The sequence below is a fragment of the Mobula hypostoma genome, chromosome 4, assembly GCF_963921235.1.
Source record: "Mobula hypostoma chromosome 4, sMobHyp1.1, whole genome shotgun sequence".
NCBI classification, from domain to species: domain Eukaryota; kingdom Metazoa; phylum Chordata; class Chondrichthyes; order Myliobatiformes; family Myliobatidae; genus Mobula; species Mobula hypostoma.
Genome location: NC_086100.1, coordinates 195601724 through 195624477, shown reverse-complemented (window position 1 = coordinate 195624477; position 22754 = coordinate 195601724). Strand labels below are relative to the sequence as shown.

At 43.7% G+C, this 22754-nt stretch overlaps 1 protein-coding gene across 2 annotated transcripts in view; it reads right to left on the bottom strand.

The window, feature by feature from the left end:
• The window catches only part of exoc6b (exocyst complex component 6B), an 899778-nt gene that overhangs the window by 853876 nt on the left and 23148 nt on the right, over nucleotides 1–22754 (bottom strand). The window contains exon 1 of one of the 2 annotated variants that reach the window (XM_063047163.1): nucleotides 15100–15585. The exons of the other annotated variant lie outside the window; for it this stretch is intronic. Within the exon in view, the coding sequence (XP_062903233.1) occupies nucleotides 15100–15140 (41 nt within the window). The 5' untranslated portion in view covers nucleotides 15141–15585. Of the gene's footprint in view, nucleotides 1–15099; nucleotides 15586–22754 lie in introns of those variants that run through there. 2 annotated transcript variants of the gene reach the window in all.

Genomic DNA, 22754 nt, shown 5'->3' with positions numbered 1-22754 from the left:
TCTTAGACCATGAGTAGTGTACAACTACTCCATCTTTTTCATTACAGACTAATCTTGTACCAGTAAGAAAATGATTCATTCTCCAAGCAAAATCCAAACTCAGTGAAGTGCGACTGGTAGAGTAGAGTGGGGTGGGGTGGGGTGAGGTCAGGTGAGGAGGGGTGGGGAGGAGGAGAGGGGGTGGGGAGGTGGAGAGGAGGTGGGGTGGGGAGGGAGAGAGGGAGAGGGAGAGGGGGTGGGTGGGGAGGGGAGAGTGAGCGGGGATGGGGTGGGGAAGGGGAGGGTGAGCGGGGTGGGGTGGGGGCTTTAATGAGCTGAGGTGAGGATATTGGAGGAGGGGAGAGTTGGGGGAGAGGAGAGCAGAGAGATGGTGGTGCAGTGTGCAGAAGAGGGGGAAGGGGAGGAGGGGAGAAGAGGGGGAGAGGGAGGAGGAGGAGGGGGGAGGAGGGGAGAGGGGAGGAGGGGAGAGGGAGAGGAGAGGAGGATGGATGAAGAGAGTGGGGAGAGGGGAGGGGAGAGGAGGAGGGGTAAAGAGAGTGGGGAGCAGAAGATACTGGGCGGCAGAGGAGAAGAGACTGGAGAGGGAGGGAAAATTAGGAAGAGAGAAAATTGGGAGGCAGGGAGAGCAGGAGAGGTGAAGGGTGATGGAGGGAAGCGCGGAAGAGGTGAGGGGATGGAGAGTGGTGCACAGGGTAGGGGACAGCGAGTGAGGCAGTGGGGAGGGCAGGCACAAGAGAGGCAGTGGGAAGGGGAGGGAACAGAAGAGGACAAGGAAGGCAGATGCAGGGGGGAAAGAGGGGGAGAGGTGATGGGAAGGAGACAGCAGGAGAGCTTTGGCGGAGGGGGGTCAAGGTTACAATTGTCTTCATATGTTCTAATGTTCCTGTCAATGCCAATCCTGGCTCCAAGTTGTTCAGTGTATTAAAGCAGCTTCCCCTCTGTGCTAACCATGCAAGTAATCTTGCACACATACAGACCTCTTAGTCCAACTTTTCCATGCTGACAAAAATGACTCACAATGCTATCCATGTACCTATCGTGCAGTAGAAAGTAGAAAGCCAGCCAAGTTTACAGCCCTTCACACCACAGCTGACGTACTAGCCCTTTGTTCAACAATGTCAACACATAAGGAGGTGCCCATAAAATGCAGGAGGAACTCAGCAGTCAGGCAGCATGTCTAGAGAAGAATAAAAAGTCGCTGTTTCGGGCTGAGGCAAAGTGGGGGACGTGAGTCCCAATGACAGGTTTCGGGTCTTGACCCAAAACATCGACTGTTTATTCCTCTCTATAGATGCTGCCTGACCTTGTGAGTTCCTCCAGAATTCTGTGTGTGCTGCTCTGGATTTCCAGCATCTACAGAATCTCTTATGTTTACATAAGAGACAGCACAAAGTCTCTGGTTGTTAACGCGCAAAACACAAGCAGCTTCCAATCGTTTCATTCCAACCGGCAGTAAAATCCAGCACAGGGTTAAATTGAGTATTTGTCCCTTGTTCTAAAGAGGAAAAAATATGTCATTATTCTCTTCCTACACAGAAGGGAATATTTGCACAGGATACTGGGCACACCAGGATATATGAAAATAGGAATTCACCCACTTACTATTGACAAAGAAATTGTCCGTTTATGAGTTCCGCACGGGAAGCAGTGTGCAGATTATGACTGCATGATGGTGGTGACAGCCTCTTCAACTCATTGGCCAAAACTGCAGGCACAAACAGAATTCTCCTAGCTATACTCATGGAGTCCCAGAACACTACAGCACAGAAACAGGACCTACGGCCCAGCTAGTCTGTGCCAAACTATTAATCTACTTAGATCCATCGATCTGTACCCAGACCATAGCCCTCTATACCCCTCTCATTCATGTACCTATCCAAATTTATTTTAAATGTTGCATCAAACCAGCATCCACCATTTGTGCTGGCAGCTCATTCCACACTCTCACAACCCCCTGAACAAAGAAGTTCCCCCTCATGTTCCTCTTACACATTTGACCTTTCACCCCCAACCTATAACCTCTAGTTGTAGTCCCATCCAACCATAGTGCAAAAAGCCTGCTTGCACTTACCCTACCTTGCTATGTTCATTTCTTTGCCTCTAACCACACATGGAACAGACACATCTTCTTGGGTCAGGACATGATTTTTTCTACACACAGATTGGTGGATGTCTGGAATGCATTGGCATGGGTAGTCGTGGAGGCAAATATGATAATAAGTTCTCAGAAAAGCACATGAAAGTGCAGAGAATGGAGATGTATGGACATTGTGTAGGCAGAAGGGAATGGTTGGGAATTTAATTTCATTAGGAGTTTCAGGAAACTCGATATGACACAAAAGACTCCCACAAATTTCTACAGGTGTACTGTGGAGAGCAGTCGAACTGGTTGCATCACCATCTGGTATGGAGGGGCCACGGCACCGGATCAGAAAAAGCTGCAGGAAGTTGTAAACTCAGCCAGCTCCATTATGGGCATTAGTCTCCCCGCCATTAAGAACACCTTCAAAAGGCAATGCCTTAGACTAAGGAGCTGGTGGTGGAACTGAGGAGGGCTCAGGCACCGGTGACCCGTTTCCATCCAGGGGGTCAGTGTGGACATGGTGGAGGATTACAAATACCTGGGGATACGAATTGACAATAAACTGGACTGGTCAAAGAACACTGAGGCTGTCTACAAGAAGGGTCAGAGCCATCTCTTATTTCCTGAGGAGACTGAGGTCCTTTAACATCTGTCGGATGATGCTGACGATGTTCTACGAGTCTGTGGTGGCCAGTGCGATCATGTTTGCTATTGTGTGTTGGGGCAGCAGACTAAGGGTAGCAGACACCAACAGAATCAACAAACTCATTTGTAAGGCCAGTGATGTTGTGGGGATAGAATTGGACTCTCTGACGGTGGTGTCTGAAAAGAGGATGCTGTGTAAGTTGCATGCCGTCTTGGACAATGTCTCCCATCCACTACAGAATGTACTGGTTGAGCACAGCAGTACATTCAGTCAGAGACTCATTCTACCGAGATGCAGCACAGAGCGTCATAGGAAGCTATTCCTGCCTGTGGCCATCAAACTTTACAACTCCTCCCTTGGAGGGTCAGACACACTGAGCCAATAGGCTGGTCCTGGTATAATTTACATATTATTATTTAATTATTTATGGTTTTATATTGCTATATCTATACTCTATTCTTGGTTGGTGCAACTGTAACGAAACCCAATTTCCCTCGGGATCAATAAAGTATGACTATGACTAAAAAGGCAGCATCCATCATTAAGGACCCCCATCACCCAGGACATGCCCTCTTCCCATTGCTACCATCAAGGAGGAGGTAGGGGAGTCTGAAGACACACCCTCAATGTTTTAGGAACAGCTTATTCCCTTCCACTGTCAGATTTCTCAATGGACAATGACCCCAAGAATACTACCTCATTATCTTTTTTTCTTTTGTTGTTTTTACGCTACTTATTTAATTATTTCTATATTTCTTATTGTAATTTATAGTTTTTTATTACTATGTATTGCAATGTACTGCTGCCACAAAACAACAAATTCCATGACATATGCCAGTAATATTAAACCTGCTTCTAAATCTGATTAAGAATTTAATTAGTTCAGCAGAACATCACAGGCTGAAGATCACAGTCTGCTCCAGCGCTGTATTGTTCTGTGGGTCAGTAAGAAGTGAATCATAAAGTTTCTTACAACACAAGGCTCCTTAAAGGTTGTCATAGCCATGTGGATAGGGGGCGCTAGTGGGAATAAGCTCCCACTGCCTAGTAAATGCTCCCAACAGCGTGTGTGTCAAGCAGCCTCTGACAACCAAGTCCTGGCCTTGATATGTGGCTTAGCTACTAATCCCAGCGGAACCGTTCCTACTGACAGAGAAGGGGCCAAAGCGGTTCACTGGTGCCTTAAAAACTGTTGCTTCAGGCAGGTGGGGTTCCTCAGCCGTGGTTGGCAGCTCATCTAGGAGAAGGAAAACTCTGATCTCAAACCTCCACTGCCTTGCAGCTTTACCCATTCATGTGGAAGGCGATCCCTAAGGCAGCCTTACATTGAGTTCAATGCTGACTAGTAAAGTCCTGCAACGTCACTGGCGCTAAAATGTATTGGTCTTTTCCATTCCTTTGACTTCATCAGCTGCGTGGAGAGGGGAAGCCTGCTGTAAGGCAACAGCTTACTCTCTATTTCATACTGCCCTGGCTTGCGAATCACGTAGACAGCTAGGATGCAATATCCATGGCTCTCGTTGTTCAGGGGGAAGAGGTACAGTACATTTGACCAATCACGCCTCGTATAGTCACCAAACTAAGCACATTGGCCTGTTCTTTCTCCACCATCCCTTATGAGGCAGCACAGAAGCACAGCAGCGCAGTCGCTTTACAGCATCAGCAGTCACCGACTGGAGTTCCATTCCCATCCCTGTCTGCAGGGAGTTTGTATGTTCTCCCCGTGACCTTACGGGCGCTTCGGTTTCCTTCTACAAGACGTATGGTTTAGGTTAGTAACTTGTGGACACCAGGAGCTTGGCAACACTTGCGGGCTGCCCCCAGAATATCCTCAGACCGTGTTGGTCGTTAATGCAAAACGTCGCATCTCAGTGGATGCGTCGATGTATATGTGACAAATAAAGTTAATCTATGACATCTCTGTAACTTTCTATTGAGTCTTCAAGCAATTTTCTATGAAACACAAGAGATTAAATAAATCTGGAATTAAGCTGCTGTCAGCTGCAGTAACTGAGACTGAGAGTGAAACTGCTGGATTGTCATAAAATCTAATCTGGTTAACTTGTGTCCTTCATGGATGAAATGGATGAAGAGCTGCTATCCTTACCTGATGTGACCTGTATCACAAAACGATTATTACAGCCATTTAGTCTGCCGTGTTCATACAAGACAATCCAGCCACTGACTGCTCTTCCTACAAGCCTTAAATGCTTCCCTTTCAGATACTTACCCAGCTTCTATAGTCATAGAGAACATAGAGCACTGGAGCACAGAATCAGGCCCTTTGGCCTATCTAGTCCATGCCAAACCTAGCCCCATCGACCTGCAACTGGACCATATCCCTCCATACCCCTCCCATCCATGCACTCATCCAAACATCTCGTAACTGTTGCAATCGAACTCGTATCCACCAGTTCCACCGGCAGCTCGTTCCACACTCACACCACCCTCTGAGTGAAGGAGGCCCCCTTCAGTTTCCCCTTAAATATTTCACCTTTCACTCTTAACTCATGACCCAATCTTAGTAGAAAAAACCCACTTGCATTTACCCAATCTCTACCCCTCAGAATTTTGTATACTTCTATCAAATCTCCCTTCATTCTACTACGCTCCAGGGAATAAAGTCTTAACCTATTTGACCTTTCTCTATAACTCAGGTCCTCAAGTCTCAGCAACATGCTTGTAAATTTTCTCTGAACTCAATCTTATTTCTATCTTTTCTGTAGGTAGGTGACCAAAACTGCACACAATACTCCAAATTACGCCTCACCATCGTCTCATCTGAAGAGGAAAACCTTAGATCCTCCTTCACTTCTACCCCAGACAGAACATTCCAAAACGCTCAATGCCTCAAAAAAGCTTCCTTCACATCACTTACACAATCACCTTCATTCTATGCCCATAAAATCTTCTGGGACCTCCACAGGCAGTTGTGAAGGCAAGGTCACTGGGTGCATTTAAGACAGAGGTTGACAGGTTCGGGGCGTGAAAGCAGGAGAATGGGATTGAGTGGGAAATGGATCAGCCATATTGAAATGGAGGAGCAGACGCAATGAACCTAATGGCCTAAATCTGCTTCTACATCTTACGGTCTTATGGACCTTGACTGCATTGACAAGACCAGGGGTCCCCAACCTTTCTCGTACCGCGGACCAGTTTAATATTGACGATATTCTTGCAGACCGGCTGACGGGGGGGGGGTGTTCAAGTTCAACAGTGCGTGACGGAATGAGGAAAGGTGCAGCTGACTCATATCGTTTCATATCGCCAAATCATATCGTTTCCTCGTGGCCCGGTAGCACATCTTTGCGGCCCGGTGGCTGGGGACCACTGGACAAGACCAACTGTCCTCTCTAGCGGCTCATGAGGTGATGGTGTTGGCGAATCACCACTTTGAACTGCTGCAACCCTTCTGGTGAAGATGCTTTCAGGGTGCTATTCAGAGTTCAAATTAAAATTTATTATCACACTACATACATGTCACCACAGACAACCATAAGATCCATTTTCTGTAGCCCAAATTTATAGAACATTAACCGTAAACAGGATCAATGAACAACAAACTGTGCAAATGCAAATATAAATAAATAACAATAAATAATGAAAGCATGAAACAACAAGATAAAGAGTCCTTAAAGTGAGAGCATTGGTTGTGGGAAGACCAGAAGCAGAAGGAGTGTAGCTACACACATCAAAGTTGCTGGTGAACGCAGCAGGCCAGGCAGCATCTCTAGGAAGAGGTACAGTCAACGTTTCAGGCCGAGACCCTTCGTCAGGAGTGTAGTTATCCACTTTTGTTGGTCAAGGGGTAGTAACTGTCCTTAAACCTTGTAGTGTAAATTTTGAGACTCTTGTACCTTCTACCTGATGGCAGCAGCGAGAAAAGAGCATGGCCTGGGTGGTGAGGATCTTAGATGATGGATGTTGCTTTTCTATGGCAGCGTTTCGTGCAGATGTGCTCAATGGTTGGGAGGGTTTTACTCATGAATCCACTACCTTGTGTAGGATTTTCTGCTCAAAGGCACTGGCGTTTCCACACTGGACCATACCACACATCTATAGAGGTTTGCCAAGGCTTTTGATGACATGCGAAATCTCCACAGACTCCTGAGAAGTTAGAGGTACTGTCGTGCTTTCCTTGCAATTATAGTTATATGGTGGGTCCAGGACAGGCCATCTGAGATAGTGACACACAGGAATTTAAAGTTACTAACCCTCACCACCTCTGACCTTCCACTGAATACTGGCTCGTGGACCTCTGGTTTAACTCTCCTAAAGTATTTTTGACATTGAGTGAGAGGTTGTTCTTATTACACCACTCAGCCAAACTTTCAATCTGAAGATGGAGTTCCAGAATTTCAGCCAAGCAGTGAAGAAGCACTGGTAACACATTTCCAAGTCAGGATGCTGTGCGACTTACAGGTACACAGCATCTCTTCTTCACTGACAATCAACACAGGCACACCTCATGGATGGGTTCTTAGCCCACTGTTCTATTCTCTAATTCAAGACTGTGTGGCTAAGCACAGCTCAACCACCATCCATAAATTTGCTGACAACACAACTGTGGGTGGCAGAATCTCAGATGGCGATAGGGTGGTGTACGGGAGTTAGACAGATCAGCCTGTTAAATGGTATCACAACAGAATCTTGCATTCAACATCAGTAAGACCATGGAATTGATTGTGGACTTCAGGAAGAGGAAGTTGAGAGAAAACACATCAGTCCTCATTGAGGGATCAGCAGTGGAAAGGGTGAGAAAGCTTCAAGTTCCTGGGTGTCAATATCTATCCTGGGCAAAAACACATTCACGTAATCATGAAAAGGCACACGAGTGGTTATATTTCATTCGGAATTTGAAGGAATTTGGTATGTCACCATAGATTCACCAAATTTCTACAAGTGTACTATGGAGAGCATTCCGACTGGTTGCCTCATTATCTGGTATAGATGGGCCAATGCACAAGATCAGAAAAGCTGGAGAGAGCTGCAGACTCAGCAGCTTCATCATGGGCACAATCCTCCCCAGCATCGAGGACATCTTCAAAATGTGATGTATCAAAAAGGCACTAAGGACCCACACCACCCAGGACCTGCCCTCTTCTCATTGATGGCCATCAAGGAGGAGGTAAGGGAGCCTGAAGACACATATTCAACATTTTAGGAACAGCTTCTTCCCTTCTACCATCATATTCCTGAATAATCCATGAACACCACCTCACTATTCTGCTCTCTTTATGCACTACTTCTTTTTATACACACTTGGTAGCAACTTTAATAGATATACCTGTTAATGCAAATATCTAATCACCCAATCACGGCAGCAACTCAATGCATAAAAGTAGACATGATCAAGAGGTTCATTTGCTGTTTGCACCAAACATCAAAATGGGGAAGAAATGTGATCCAAGTGACTTTGACCACAGAATGATTGTTGGTGCCAGACAGGGTGGCTTGAATATCTTGAAACTACTGAGTTTACAATCATGTGAAAAACAAAAAAAGTCCAGTGAGTAGCTAACAATTTTCACGGCATGTGTCAGTGATAATAACAAAATTCTGATGCATTAACCTCAGAGAATGCAACTCTATCATTCAAGTACAACTTAAGCTTTGAAACCCTATTTACATTCCAAAATCCCTGCTGGCTATATATGTATTAAATTGCTTTCAACCCCGATATCTTAAACCTATGGACTTTGCAATTTGATGCACAATTAAGCAATCTAAAATTATCCCAACTACAGACGTTGTACAAGCTTGTTTGTAGTAATCCAGGTTAGTGCTTTTCAAAATGGGTATTTGCTCTGGTGCCTCTCCCATCCTCTGTACACATTCTCCTTAAGACATTACTTTCACTTCAGAAAGCACCAAAATATCACCCTCAGAATAAAGCTGCCCATATTCACACCAAAATACAGAAAAATAACTGATCTTAACTTGGACCTGCCCTCTGGAACATTAACTGAGACAGTGCACTGGGGAGGTTGACTCTGCATTTGACCCTGCCCAAAAAATAAAGACTATAAGAAATTTTTTAAAACCATACATTTGCTGGAATCCTGAAATTAAAAACGTTTATTGAGGCACGGTTGACCTAATATATTAAATGTGCTTCTCTCTCCACAGAGGCTACCTGACCTGCTGAGAATTTCCAACACTTTATTGAAGCTTTATATAATACTTCAGAAAGCCAGGATCATTTAGCAGCAAACTTACGTGCATTTCAAGTTCCTTAGTTACCCAGCTAGTATTTTGACTGTGCTCTTTCAGTTTACTGCAGCTGGTCTGGCACTGCTAGATTCTGGACAGAGTTAAAGTCAGAAAATTGCAGAAACATGACTGCCCATTTCCCTCCATAGATGCTACCCCACCTACTGAGTTGCTTCAACAGTTTAGTGTGTGTTGCTCCAGATTTCCAGCATCTGCAGTTCTACTTGAATACAAATATTTTTCATTTGGATAAGATTCAATACAATTAAAATGTTGCAAAATACTTCATGTAATCCTCCACGCCATGAAAACAGAGCTTTACACTGCTACAGAAAACTTTAACGTATTCAACTTCTTTGACACATTTAATTCCAACATCTGCTGTCTTCCTTGTGTTTCCATCTCCCTTTATCTAGTTTTACCTTTCTTTGGCGTAAAATTCACCTCATAATTTAAGTTCAAACACAGGTACCTTTGGTCCATTTGATGTTACAGACAGGATCCTCAGTGGCCACCAATTCTAATTCCCATTCCTACACGTTTGTCCATAGCCTCCTATGCTAACAAGCTGAGGCTAGACACAGTTTCAAGGAACAGCACATTATTTTCCACCTTGGTAGACTCCAACTGGACATGCAATAACATCGATTTCTCCAACTTCCAGTAACCATTCTACTCTGTTCACTCCTCCTCTATTTCTCATTATCCCACCAGCCTCATCACCCCTTCTCTTTCCCCTGTCCTGCCCTCTCAATCTGCCCATCATCCAATGATTTCTCCCTCAAGGTCCCCTCCTCACCTCCCTCCCTTTATTCCATGTCCACTGTCTTCTCCTATGAGACTCTACCTTAGACCATAAGACCATAAGATATAGGAGCAGAGGTAGGCCATTTGGTCCATCCTGCCTGCTCTGCCATTCAGTTATGGGCTGATTCAAATCTTCCAGTCATCCCCACTCCCCTGCTTTCACCCCATACCCTTTGATGTCCTGGCTAATCAAGAACCTATCTATCTCTGCCTTAAATACCCCCAATGACTTGGCTTCCACAGCCACTCGTGGCAACAAATTCCACAGATTTACCACCTTCTGATGAAAGTAATTTCTCCGCATCTCAGTTCTAAAAGGACGTCCTTCAATCCTGAAGCTGTGCCCTCTTGTCCTAGAATCCCCTACCATGGGAAATAACTTTGTCATATCTAATCTGTTCAGGCCTTTTAACATTCGGAATGTTTCTATAAGATTCCCCCTCATTCTCCTGAACTCCAGGAAATACAGCCCAAGAGCTGCCTGACGTTCCTCATACGGTAACTCAATCATTCCTGGAATCATTCTTGTGAATTTTCTCTGAACCCTCTTCAATGTCAGTATATCCTTTCTAAAATAAGGAGCCCAAAAATGCACACAATACTCCAAGTGTGGTCTCACGAGTGCCTTATAGAGCCTCAACATCACATCCCTGCTCTTATATTCTATACCTCTAGAAATGAATGCCAACACTGCATTTGCCTTCATCACCACTGACTCAACCTAGAGGTTAACTTTTAGGGTATCTTGCACGAGGACTCCGAAGTCCCTTTGAACCTCTGCATTTTGAATTCTCTCCCTGTCTAAATAATAGTCTGCTCGTTTAATTCTTCCACCAAAGTGCATGACCATACACTTTCCAACATTGTGTTTCTTTTGCCACTTCTTTGCCCATTCCCCTAAACTATCTAAGTCTCTCTGCAGGCTCTCTGTTTCCTCAACACTACCCGCTCCTTCACCAATCTTTGTATCATCGGCAAACTTAGCCATAAATCTATTAATACCGTAGTCCAAATCATTGACATACATCATAAAAAGCAGCAGTCCCAATACCGACCCCTGTGGAACTCCACCGGTCACCGGCAGCCAGCCAGAATAGGATCCCTTTATTCCCACTCTCTGTTTTCTGCTGACGAGCCAATGCTCCACCCATGCTAGTAACTTCCCTGTAATTCCATGGGCTCTTACCTTGCTAAACAGCCTCATGTACGGCACCTTGTCAAAGGCCTTCACAAAATCCAAGTACACCACATCTACTGCATCTCTTTTGTCTACCCTGCTTGAAATTTCCTCAAAGAATTGCAGTAGATTTGTCAGGCAGGATTTTCCTTTCAGGAAACCATGCTGACTTTGGTCTATTTTGTCATGTGCCTCCAGGTACTCCATAATCTCATCCCTAACAATCGATTCCAACAACTTCCCAATCACTGACGTCAGGCTAACAGGTCTATAGCTTCCTTTCTGCTGCCTCCCACACTTCTTAAATAGTGGAGCAACATTTGCAATTTTCCAGTCATCCAGTACAATGCCAGAATCTATCGATTCTTGAAAGATCATCGTTTATGCCTCTGCAATCGCTCCAGCTATTGTCTTCAGAACCTGAGGGTGCATTCCATCAGGTCCAGAAAATTTATCCACCCTCAGACCATTATGCTTCCTGAGCACCTTCTCAGTTGCAATTTTCACTGCACAAACTTCACTTCCCTGACACTCCTGAATGTCCGGTATACTGCAGACATCTTCCACTGTGAAGACCGATGCAAAATACACATTCAGTTCCTCTGCCATCTCTGCATCTCTCATTACAGTATCTCCAGCATCATTTAGTATTGGTCCTGTATCTACCCTCGACTCTCTTTTATCCTTCATATACTTAAAAAAGCTTTTAGTATCTTCTTTGATATTAGTCGCCTTCTTCCTCTCATAATTCATCTTTTCCATCCAAATAACCTTCTTAGTTTCCTTCTACAAATTTTTAAAAGCTCCCCAATCCTCTATCTTCACACTAGCTTTGGCTTCCTTGTTTGCCCTCTTGTTTGCTTTTACTTCGGCTCTGACTGCACTTGTCAGCCACAGTAGTGTCCTTCCCTTTGAAAATTTATTCTTATTTGGAATATATCTGTCTTGCACTTCCCTCGGCTTTCGCAGAAACTCCAGTCAATGATGCTCTTCAGCCCTTAGTCACTTCCACTTCCTTGCTTTTCATATAATGCCACTCTACCTCTACCTTGCTTGCCTATCACCACTCACCTGGATTTACCTCACACCTGCCCGCATTTGCTCCAACCCGCCTATCCTTTCATACTGGCTCTTCCCCCTCTTTCTTTCCAATTCTGATGAAGGGCCTCAGCCTGAAACATTGATCATTTATTCCCCTCCATTGATGCTGTCGGACCCACAGAGTTCCTCCAGCATTTTGTGTGTTGCTCCAGATTGCCACAGTAATACACACAAAATGCTGGAGGAACTCAGCAGGTTAGGCGGCATCTATGGAGGGGAATAAATGGTCAACTTTTCAGGCCAAGGCCCCTCATCAGGACTGGAAAGGAAGGATGAAGAAGCCAGAATAAGAAGGCTGGGGGATGGGGAGAGAAGGGAAGGAGCACAAGCTGGAAGATTTCCAGTACGGATATTTTAATTTGGACCAATACAACTAAGCTGCTGCAAAATACTTTATGTAAGTCTATACCATGAAAACAGAACTTTACACTGTGACCAGAACAACTTTGACATATTTATTTCCAGCATCCACAGTCTTTCTGGTGTATCCATTTCCCTTTGTCTAGTTTTAACCCTCTTCGGGTCAACTGGCACAAAATTCACCTCATAATGTAAACACGAGCACCTTCAATGTTTTAACATATTTAATTTCTGCAGTAAATACGATGTTTCAATTTTATTTCAAAATGCAGGTTATAAATAGTATCTTGCAATAAATTTGGAGGAGATCTGGTGAGAGGAAGAAGTTCCAAGTCTGGGTGACACCAAGCTTGAACTGTGTTTAAGGAAAGACAAGACAAATCAGGAAATAACAGCTGAAGGAAACCACAAAGGAGCTCAGAATTTCCGGCTTTGAATCAGAATGGAACATCAAAAGAAGAAAATGCACTTATATAACACAAAGGAGCAAAACATCACAGAACTTCAAATAGATCTGGCCTTAATAACATTAACCTTAAATCCTTTCTTGCTTGTCTCTCTCTCTACAGATGTTCCCCACCTGCTAAGTAGTTGCAGAAATTTCCATTTCATGCAGTTATGGGGAGCCTTCATAATCCATAGAACTTTATGGTCAGTATTTACACTATAATGAAGGAAATTCAGAAGGCACAGGGGCAGAAATAGGTCATTCAAGTCTGCTCCACCATTCCATCATGGCTGCTTTATTATATGTCTCTATCTCAATCGCGTGCCTTCTCTTCATAACCTTTGATGTCCTGACTTGTAAAGACCGTATCAACCTCCGCATTAAATATACCCAATGACTTGGCCTCCATAGCCAACGTGGCAATGAATTCCACAAATTTTCTACCCTCTGGCTAAAGAGATTCCTCCTCATCTCTGTTATAAATGGCTGTGCCCTCTGGTACTAGATTCACTTATTATAAGGATACATCCACTCCACATTCACTCTATCTAGACCTTCCAATAGTCAATGGGTTTCAGTGAGATTCCCTCATTTTCATACACTTCAGCAAGTACAGGCCTAGAGATATCAAGCACTTCTCATACGTTAACCTTTCATTCCCATAATCATTCATGTGAACCCCCGCCGGACTCTATCCAATCCCAGTATACAGTGGCATGCAAAAGTTTGGGCACTCCTGTTCAAAATTTCTGTTACTGTGAATAGCTAAGTGAGTAAAAGATGAACTGATTTCCAAAAGGCATAAAGTTAAAGATGACACATTTCTTTAATATTTTAAGCAAGAAAACTTCTTTATTTCCATCTTTTACAGTTTCAAAATAACAAAAAAGGAAAAGGGCCCGAAGCAAAAGTGTGGACACCCTGCATGGTCAGTACTTAGTAACACCCCCTTTGGCAAGTATCACAGCTTGTAAATGCTTTTTGTAGCCAGCTAAGAGTCTTTCAATTCTTGTTTGGGGGATTTTCACCCATTCTTCCTTGCAAAAGGCTTCTAGTTCTGTGAGATTCTTGGGCCGTCTTGCATGCACTGCTCCTTTGAGGTCTATCCACAGATTGTCGATGATGTTTAGGTCAGGGACTGTGAGGGCCATGGCAAAACCTTCAGCTTGCGCCTCTGGAGGTAGTCCATTGTGGATTTTGAGGTGTGTTTAGGTTCATTATCCTGTTGTAGAAGCCATCCTCTTTTCATCTTTGGCTTTTTACAGACGGTGTGATGTTTGCTTCCAGAATTTGCTGGTATTTAATTGAATTCATTCTTCTCTCTACCAGTGAAATGTTCCCCATGCCACTGGCTGCAACACAAGCCCAAAGCATAGAACCATCCCCCTGCTTAACAGTTGGAGACGGGCTCTTTTCATGAAATTCTGCACCCTTTTTTCTCCAAACATACCTTTGCTCATTTCAGGCAAAAAGTTCTATTTTAACTTCATCAGTCCACAGGACTTGTTTTCAAAATGCATCAGGCTTGTTTAGATGTTCCTTTGAACCTTTTGAAGAGAACTTTTTGCCTGCAATGAGCAAAGGTATGTTTGGAGAAAAAAGGGTGCAGAACAAAGGAGAAAAGGCCTCCTTTATTCCCGCATTTTCCCTCTTGCCAATCAGCAAGTATCCTCTTCTGTCCATGCGAGTGTCTATCCTGTAATACCATGGGCTCTTATCTTGTTAAGCAGCCTCATATGAGGCACCTTCTCAAAGACCTTCTTAAGATCCAAGTAAACAACATCCATTGACTGCAAGAGGAAACCGGAGCACCCAGAGGAAATGCACACAGTCACAGGGAGAAGGCACAAACTCCTTACAGGTGGCACTGGAATTGAACACCAAACTCCAGTGCCCCCAGCTGTGAAAGTATCACTAACCGCCCTGATGAAGGGTCTCGGCACAGAACATCATCAGTTTATTCCTCTCAACAGATACTGCCTGAACTCATGAGATCCTCCAGCATTTTGTGTCTTGCACCATACCGCTGTGACAAAACAACAGATTTCCCAAAAAATGCTAGTGATAATCAATTTTTATTTTATAGTTGCCTTGGTGCTAGGTGACACTGCATTCAAACTGCTGCTGATGGTCTCCACAATAAACATCCTTACCTCGTCTGTGGCCGAATTAATAACAGGATTAATGGGCCGAGTGGAAGTCGAGGGCTCAATGCTCTGATATGTGTGTACATACCTCTCATGTGACAGAATACTTTAACTCACCAACGAGGCATATCCGGCGATCCTATCCTATCGTACTCCATATCACAGGCAATAATCTATACCACTGGAGGGGTTAACAATCTGCTGCCTCTATGCGTTGTTGCAAGGTTGAACAGTAGCAATGGATTTGTTTTCTTCAGTCTTCTGGTGTTTGCAGTTAGCCAGTAAATTCCCCGCTCTTGTTTTAACGGTCTCAAGAAGTTCACTGCCTTGTTCCAAAGGAGAAATGGTACTTTTCTTTCAATTGCTTGCACGCACAAACACACTCTCTCTCTCTCTCACTCACTCCAGACAATCGATCCTGCTCTCTCAGATATGCTAATCAACAAAAGCTGGGAAGGTCACAAAGGCATCTTGGCCGAACTCACTCAACACAGCTCCCACGCAAAAGCAAACTGCCCTCGTCACAAATGTGTCCTCAATTGGCAACACACTGAGGAAGTCATCGATATCGAGGGCTGCAAACAGTTACACAATAGACACTGCAGAGCGCCAGCACTAATAACAATAAACTACAGTTTGATGTCTTTATACACATGGGAAAATTGAATCAGCCTCACTGATTCATACTGACAAAAGATGACAGGTCACGGAGAGAAAATTAAAATCAAACCAGATCACAAAGTAACAATCAAGTTCGAGTCAAAATTTATTATCATCTGACTGTATAATCAAATGAAACAACATTCCTCCAGACCACGGCGCACCCACAAAACATATACCACACACAGCACGTAAAACAAAGTAAGTTCATAACGTATAATTCAAAGTGTATGTTATATCTGAGGCCTCCATTGATCAGGGTCAACCATGGATGTTGCATCCCAGCTGTCTAGATATGCAAGCCAAGTAGGTACAATATGGAGTGCAAGCTGATGCCCATGTAGCAAATTGCTCCTCTCCATGCATCTGATGAACCCAAAGGAATGGTAGAGACCCATACTGTTTTTCAGCAGCAGCGTCGCAGGAGTTGCCAGTCAGCATTGAACTCAACGTAGCACTGCCTTAAGGTCTCCAGCTCCAGATTTATTCCTTGAGGTTTTCTGCCGAAGCCTTCCCCGTGAGTGGGTAAAGCCACAAGGCAACTGAAGTTTGACAGCAGAGTTTTCCTTCTCCGAGATGAGCAGCCAACCACAGCTGACAAGCCCCTTTTGCCTGAAGCATGTAGCATGCAGCATAGGTAAACAGTAAACAGCTCGCTGTCCCACTGACGAGACCTCAGTGGTGGCAGAGTATTCATTAATCTCAAAGCCTGAGGGAAGTAACCATTACCCAGTCCGGCAGTCCTCGTCCTAATGCTTCTGTACTTCCTTCCTTTGACAGACAAAGAGATTATGGGATGGATAGTAGGGATCCTCAACAATGTTTCTGGCCCTTCATCTACAATGCTCCCAGTAAATTTGAGTTAGAGTGATAAACTCACTGGATTATATCATACAGTGCAGGAGGTTATTTGGTTGAGTATACTTGGTCTGGCTCTTTGAAAGAGTTGCCCAGCTATTTTCTACCCTCTTAAATGAATTACTTTTCCCTTCATCAACATACAATTGGCTTTTAAGGTTACAATTGAAACTGCTACCATCATAAGACAATAATGAGGTGTAAAGCACTCCTGCCTTCTGCTAGCCTGCAGGTCACCCTTGGGTAAAGTGTAGCAACTACTTTGCCCACAATCATGGCCACATGAAGCCATAGGAGCAGGCGGTGGATGGTCTTATGAGCATCTGGTGCAGATCACAAGTCCTGGTTAAGTGGTCACTGACGCCAGATAGACAATGTCTAAAGAGTATTGATAATGGCTGGGGTCACCCATCTTCTAAAGACACTGCCAGAAGACGACAATGGCAAACCACTCCTGTAGCAAAATTTGACAAAAACATTCATGGTTGTTGAAAGACCATGATTGCCCATGTAATACGACACGCCACATAATGATGATGCATAGAAGACTATAAATCATAAGAGCAGAATTGCTTTCTTCCCTTCTGCCATCAGGTTTCTGAACTATTGAACACTACCCCACTATTTTGCACAGCTGATCTAATTAATACATTTCTTATTGAAACTTATCGTTTTTTTATGTATTTCTGCACTTTACTTCTGTCGCAAAATAACAATATTCACAATGTGCATCAGTGATAATAAACCTGATTCTGACTCAGCAAAATTATTCTGCTATTTTATACCCCGCATTGATAAAAGTTTCAAAACACTCAGGTTCTCAATTAAAACGAAAAGATTATGAGAGGCACAGACAGAGTAACACTGCCTGTAACTTTTTCTAGGGTCATAAGGCCTAAAGTCGTTTGAGGTGAGAAGGTTCAAAGGAGACAAGATGGGGAATTTTTTTACAGAGACTGATGGATGCCTGGAATTGCTAGAGGTGGCAGTGGAGGCAAATATTTTAGAGGCATTTTAAGTGGCTCTTAGGCACATGAACGTGATATGGGCATTGTATAGACAGAAGGGATTTGGTTACTTAGGCATCTAATTAATAGTTTAATTAATTTAATTCTATATGTGAAAGACAAGCATAATTTTGCACTTTTCACAGTGCCCCAAAATATTCCTCACACACCCCAGACATTCTCTCTTCTGCCATCTCCCGTCAGGCAGAAGATGCAAAGACTTGAAAGCACATACCATGAGGCTCAAGATTAGCTTCTACAACCTGCCGTTATTAAACTCCAGAGGGGACCTTTTATATGCTGCCCCAATTTACCTCACCACAGCCCTTGCACTTTATTTGTCTCCCTGCACTGCACTTTATATTCTGCACTCTTTTTACTAGCTCGAAGTAGTTATGTTTGGTATGATCTGTCTCAATGGCACACAGTGAACAGTGCAGTAGATGAACAGGCCCTACAGCCCACAATGTTATGCCAAACCAATTCAATTAGTAATGAAATAGCCAACTACACCAATCCCTTCTGCCTACACAATGAAGTACACATTAAAGCTTTTCACTGCAATTCGACTCCCCACATGATAATATTAATAAATCAATAAACATTAGTCACTAAACTGCCAAATACAGCCTGTAATACATTGCAGGAAACAGTAGTCAATTTGCACACAAGCTCCCATAAACACAGGTAATAATAATCACATCATCGCCTTCTGGAAATGCTGTTTGAAGAGTAAAGATTGGCCAGCGTTCTTCACTGCCCTTTTTCAAAATAATGCCATGGAATCTTCTACAGGCACAGTATGACAATTGGGATTTAATTTAAAGTACAAAATCCAAAAATAAAAATTTATTATCGGAGTACATGTATGTACCATATACTACTATGAGAATAATTTTCTTGCAGGCATTTACAAGAAAGATATACAAAAGAATTTACAAAAAAACTGTACATAAACAAGCAATCAACCTGCAGAAGATGATAAATCAGGTAATGAAAAGAATACGAGAAGACAAGTTATAAAGTGTCCTTGACAGTGAGTCTGTAGGTTGTGGAATCAGAGTTATGGTGAGTGAAGTTGTCTACACCGGTTCAGGAGCCTGATGATTGTAGGGTAATAACTGTATCTGAACCTGGTGGTGAGGGACCTAAAGCTTCTGTACTTTCTTCCCATGGTAGCAGTGAGAAGAGAACATGGCCTGGATGGTGGAGGTTCTTGACAATGGATGATGCTTTCTTGTGGCAGCACTCCTTGTAACGTCTCATCTTGAAGGATCAATCGAATCTTCCTTTTTTCTGTGGATAAAGCTCCTGCCTTTTCTAACCTTGCCACACATCAGGTGTCAAGTATCCACCTCATAAATCTCTGACAAGCACCCTGCTGCCACCCAGCACACATGTACTCCTTGTCTGAATGCCCTGCCACCTACCCCCACCTCCATCACCACCCCTCCCCCCTCCGAGACACACTCTCATCCTGTAATGGTCACTGTTGTACCTTTCATTGCTGTTGTTTCACATATTTATACAACTGCTTGTTTATTACAATAGTGTCAGCAACATTATACTGTCTTACAAAAATATGCACCTCGCACTTTATGTCAACCTGTCAACCTTCAGGCCGACACACACAAAATACTGGAGCAGCTCAGAAGGTCCATCTATGAAAAGGAATAAACATTTCACATTTCCAGCCGGCACTCCAGCATTCTGTGCGTGTTACTCTGGATTTCAGCATCTGCCGAATCTCTCGTGTTTATAATCTTCTCACCATGCCACTCAGGAGCTTGTGCTTATATTATTTTGTGACCGGATATGCTGGATTGTACCAATATGTGTGGTGTCTGACTATATGTCCGTGTTCTGCATCTTGGCTCCAGAGGAACAATGTTTCGGTGAGCTCACACGTGTGAATGGTTGAATGACAATACATTTGAATTTCAACTTAATACATCAGTGAGGTGGTGATCTCTTTAAACTCATCTGGCAGAAGGCAAAGGCAAACCACTGCTGTAAGCTGCCATGAACATGTTTTCCCAGTAAGTCAGAGCAGCGTGGAGGGAAATTGTCTGCCAACTGGAAATTCTAGATGCGACCTAACGACGACGATAATAAACCTAATTCTGACATGGAACAAGGAGTCATTCTGTCATTACAACCCAACAAGTCCTGCCTTTCTGTCTTTTGCCTGACTCCGAAATCCCAGTCTGCAGGATCACATCTTTCGTTCTGTGTTGTCAGTGCCCATTAAGTAACAAAACCTCTGGTTGTTCTCCCTCCTTCCTGCTGCAGAATGTTCTGCACCGGACGTGAGACATCCTTGATTCTGGCTCCAGAAGGCAGCACATCATTCTGGAGTCTTACTCTTGGCTAATTTGAGCTGTACAACATGGTCTTTGTGTTTTAGAAATGTCATTTTAGCACCATCTTGAGGTAGGAAGACAGATTTAGGGTGAGAGGTACATGCACTTTCACATCTGCCCCCGATTGCTATAACATTGTACAAAAGGAAGCTGGTGTAATTTTAAACACAGGAGAAATTGTGACAACAGAGTTGGCTAAATAAAATACAACTGATAAGATCCTCAATTTAACTGGCTGCAAGGTTTACAAGGATGTTGCCGGGACTTGAGAAACTGAGTTACAGAGAAAGGTTGACTAGGTTAGGACTTTATTCCCTGGAGCGTAGAAGAACAAGGGGAGATTTGACAGAGGTATATAAAATTATGACGGGTATAGATAGAGAGAATGCAAGCAGGCTTTTTTCACTGAGGCTAGGGAAGAAAAAAACCAGAGGACATGGGTTAAGGGTGAAGGGGGAAAAGTTTAAAGGGAACATGGGGGGGGGGCTTCCTCACACAGAGAGTGGTGGGAGTGTGGAATGAGCTGCCAGATGAAGTGGTAAATGCGGGCTCACTTTTAACATTTAAGAAAAACTTGGACAGGTACATGGATGAGAGGTGTATGGAGGGATATGGTCTGTGTGCAGGTCAGTGGGACTAGGCAGAAAAATGGTTCGGCACAGCCGAGAAGGTCCAAAAGGCCTGTTTCTGTGCTGTAATGTTCTATGGTTTTATCATCATCTGGTTCGGGGAGGGGGGACACTGCACAGGATCAAAATAAGCAGCAAAAAGTTGTAAACTTAGTCCGCTCCATCATATTCCAGGACATCTTCAAAAGTCAATGCCTCAAAAATACAGCATCCATCATTAAGGACCCCCATCACCCAGGACATGCTCTCTTTTCATTGCTACCATTAACGAGGTGGTACAGGAGCCTGAAAACAAACAAACAAACAAACAAACAAACAAACACACACAATTTCAGGAACAGCTCCTTCCCCTCTACCAACAGATTTCTGAATGGGCAATGAACCCATGAACACTTCCACTGTAATTTTTCCCTTTTTTTAGCATTACTTATTTATTTTTTATATATATATTTATTTTAATTTATAGATTTTATTACTATATATTGCAATGACCTGCTGCTGCAAAAGAACAAACTTCAGGATATATTCTGGTGTTATCAAACCTGATTCTGATTGTGATTTTGAAATGAGACTGTCAAAAGGGTACATGCAGCAGGTCAAGTTTGTACCATCCCCACCTACTGCCATTCTTATAGGACTCAGTCACTTAACTATCAAACTCCATGGAAAATAGTACAAAGCAATGCAACACAAGCTTAATGTCACTCTATAGTGTCGTAGCTAGTGTAATGCTTTAAAGTGCCTGTGACCCACTTTCAATTCCTGCCGCTGTCTGTAAAGAGTTTGTGTGTTCTCCCCATGATTGCGTGGGGTTCTTCCAGGGGCTCCAGACCATTCCAGCTGACCGGAAGTGCACTGAGAGCGGTAAGCGTAAAGGAGTTGGGTGCTTACTGTTCTGGTTAACAACAGATGGTGCAATCCAGGTCATATTATGACCATGGAACGTATTTGTAGACCGGATATTGAACTTTTTACTGTTGGACTTCGGCCATATTCCACCGAGATACAACACTGGGCGGCACGGGAGGTTGTTCCTGCCTGTGGCCATTGAACTGTGCAGCTCCTCCTGTGGAGGGTCAGACACCCTGAGCTGATAGACTGGTCCTGGACTTATTTTCCATCTGGCATAGTTTGCATTTTGTTGTTTGATTGTTTGTGGTTTTTGTATTGCTATATTTACGCTCTATTCTTGGTTGGTGCAGCTGTAACGAAACCCAATCTCCCTCGGGATTAATAAAGTATATCTATCTATCTATTTCCTCTCACATTCTAAAGACCTACAGGTCACATGGCTGTAACTGGGTGGTGCGGGCTCATTGGGTCAGAAGGACCCATTACTGTACTGTATCTCTTAGGGAAAAAAATAACACTGGATAATCAGTTACTAACTCTAGCAGAGCTGCATCATGCACTACATAGAAGGCACAGCAGCAATTCTACTTTCCTAGAAGTCTATGCAGATTCAGCATGTCATCTAAAAGTTTGACAAACATCTATAGATGCACAGTGGAGAGTATCCTGATCATAATCTGATGTATATACACCAATCCCCTTGAACAGAAAAGCCTACAAAAAGTGGATACAGCCCAGTGCATCACAGGAAAAGCCCTCCCCGCCACGGAGCACATTTACAAGGGGCACTGCCGCCACAAGAAAGCAGCATCCATCATCAAGGACCCACACCATCCAGGCCGTGCTCTCTTCTCGCTGCTGCCATCAGGTAGGAGGTACAGAAGCCTCGACTCCCGCACCACCAGATTCAGGGACAGTCATCCATCGGGCTTCTAAACCAGAGCGGGTAGCTTCACTCAGCTCAACTCTGAACTGATTCCAAGGTTTGTGGACTCACTTTCAAGGGGTCTACAACTCATGTCCTCAGTATTATTTATTTTATATTGTAGTTTCACAGTTTGTCTTTTTTTGCACCTTGGTGTTTGTCTATCATTGTGTGTATTTCTCATTGATTCTATTGTACTTCTTTGTTCCACTGTGAATGCCTGCTGGAAAATGAACCTTGGGGTAGCATTTATTTATCTGTCTATTATCGAGATGCAGTGCAGAGTAAACCCTTCTGACAACTTTGAGCCACAGCACCCAGCAACCCCCCAATTTAAACCTAGCCTCACCACGGGACAAGTTACAATGACCAATTAACCTAACTGGTATATCTTTGGACTGTGGGAGGAAATCAGAGCACCTGGAGGAAACCTACATGGTCACAGAGAGAACATACGAACTCCTTACAGACAGGAGCA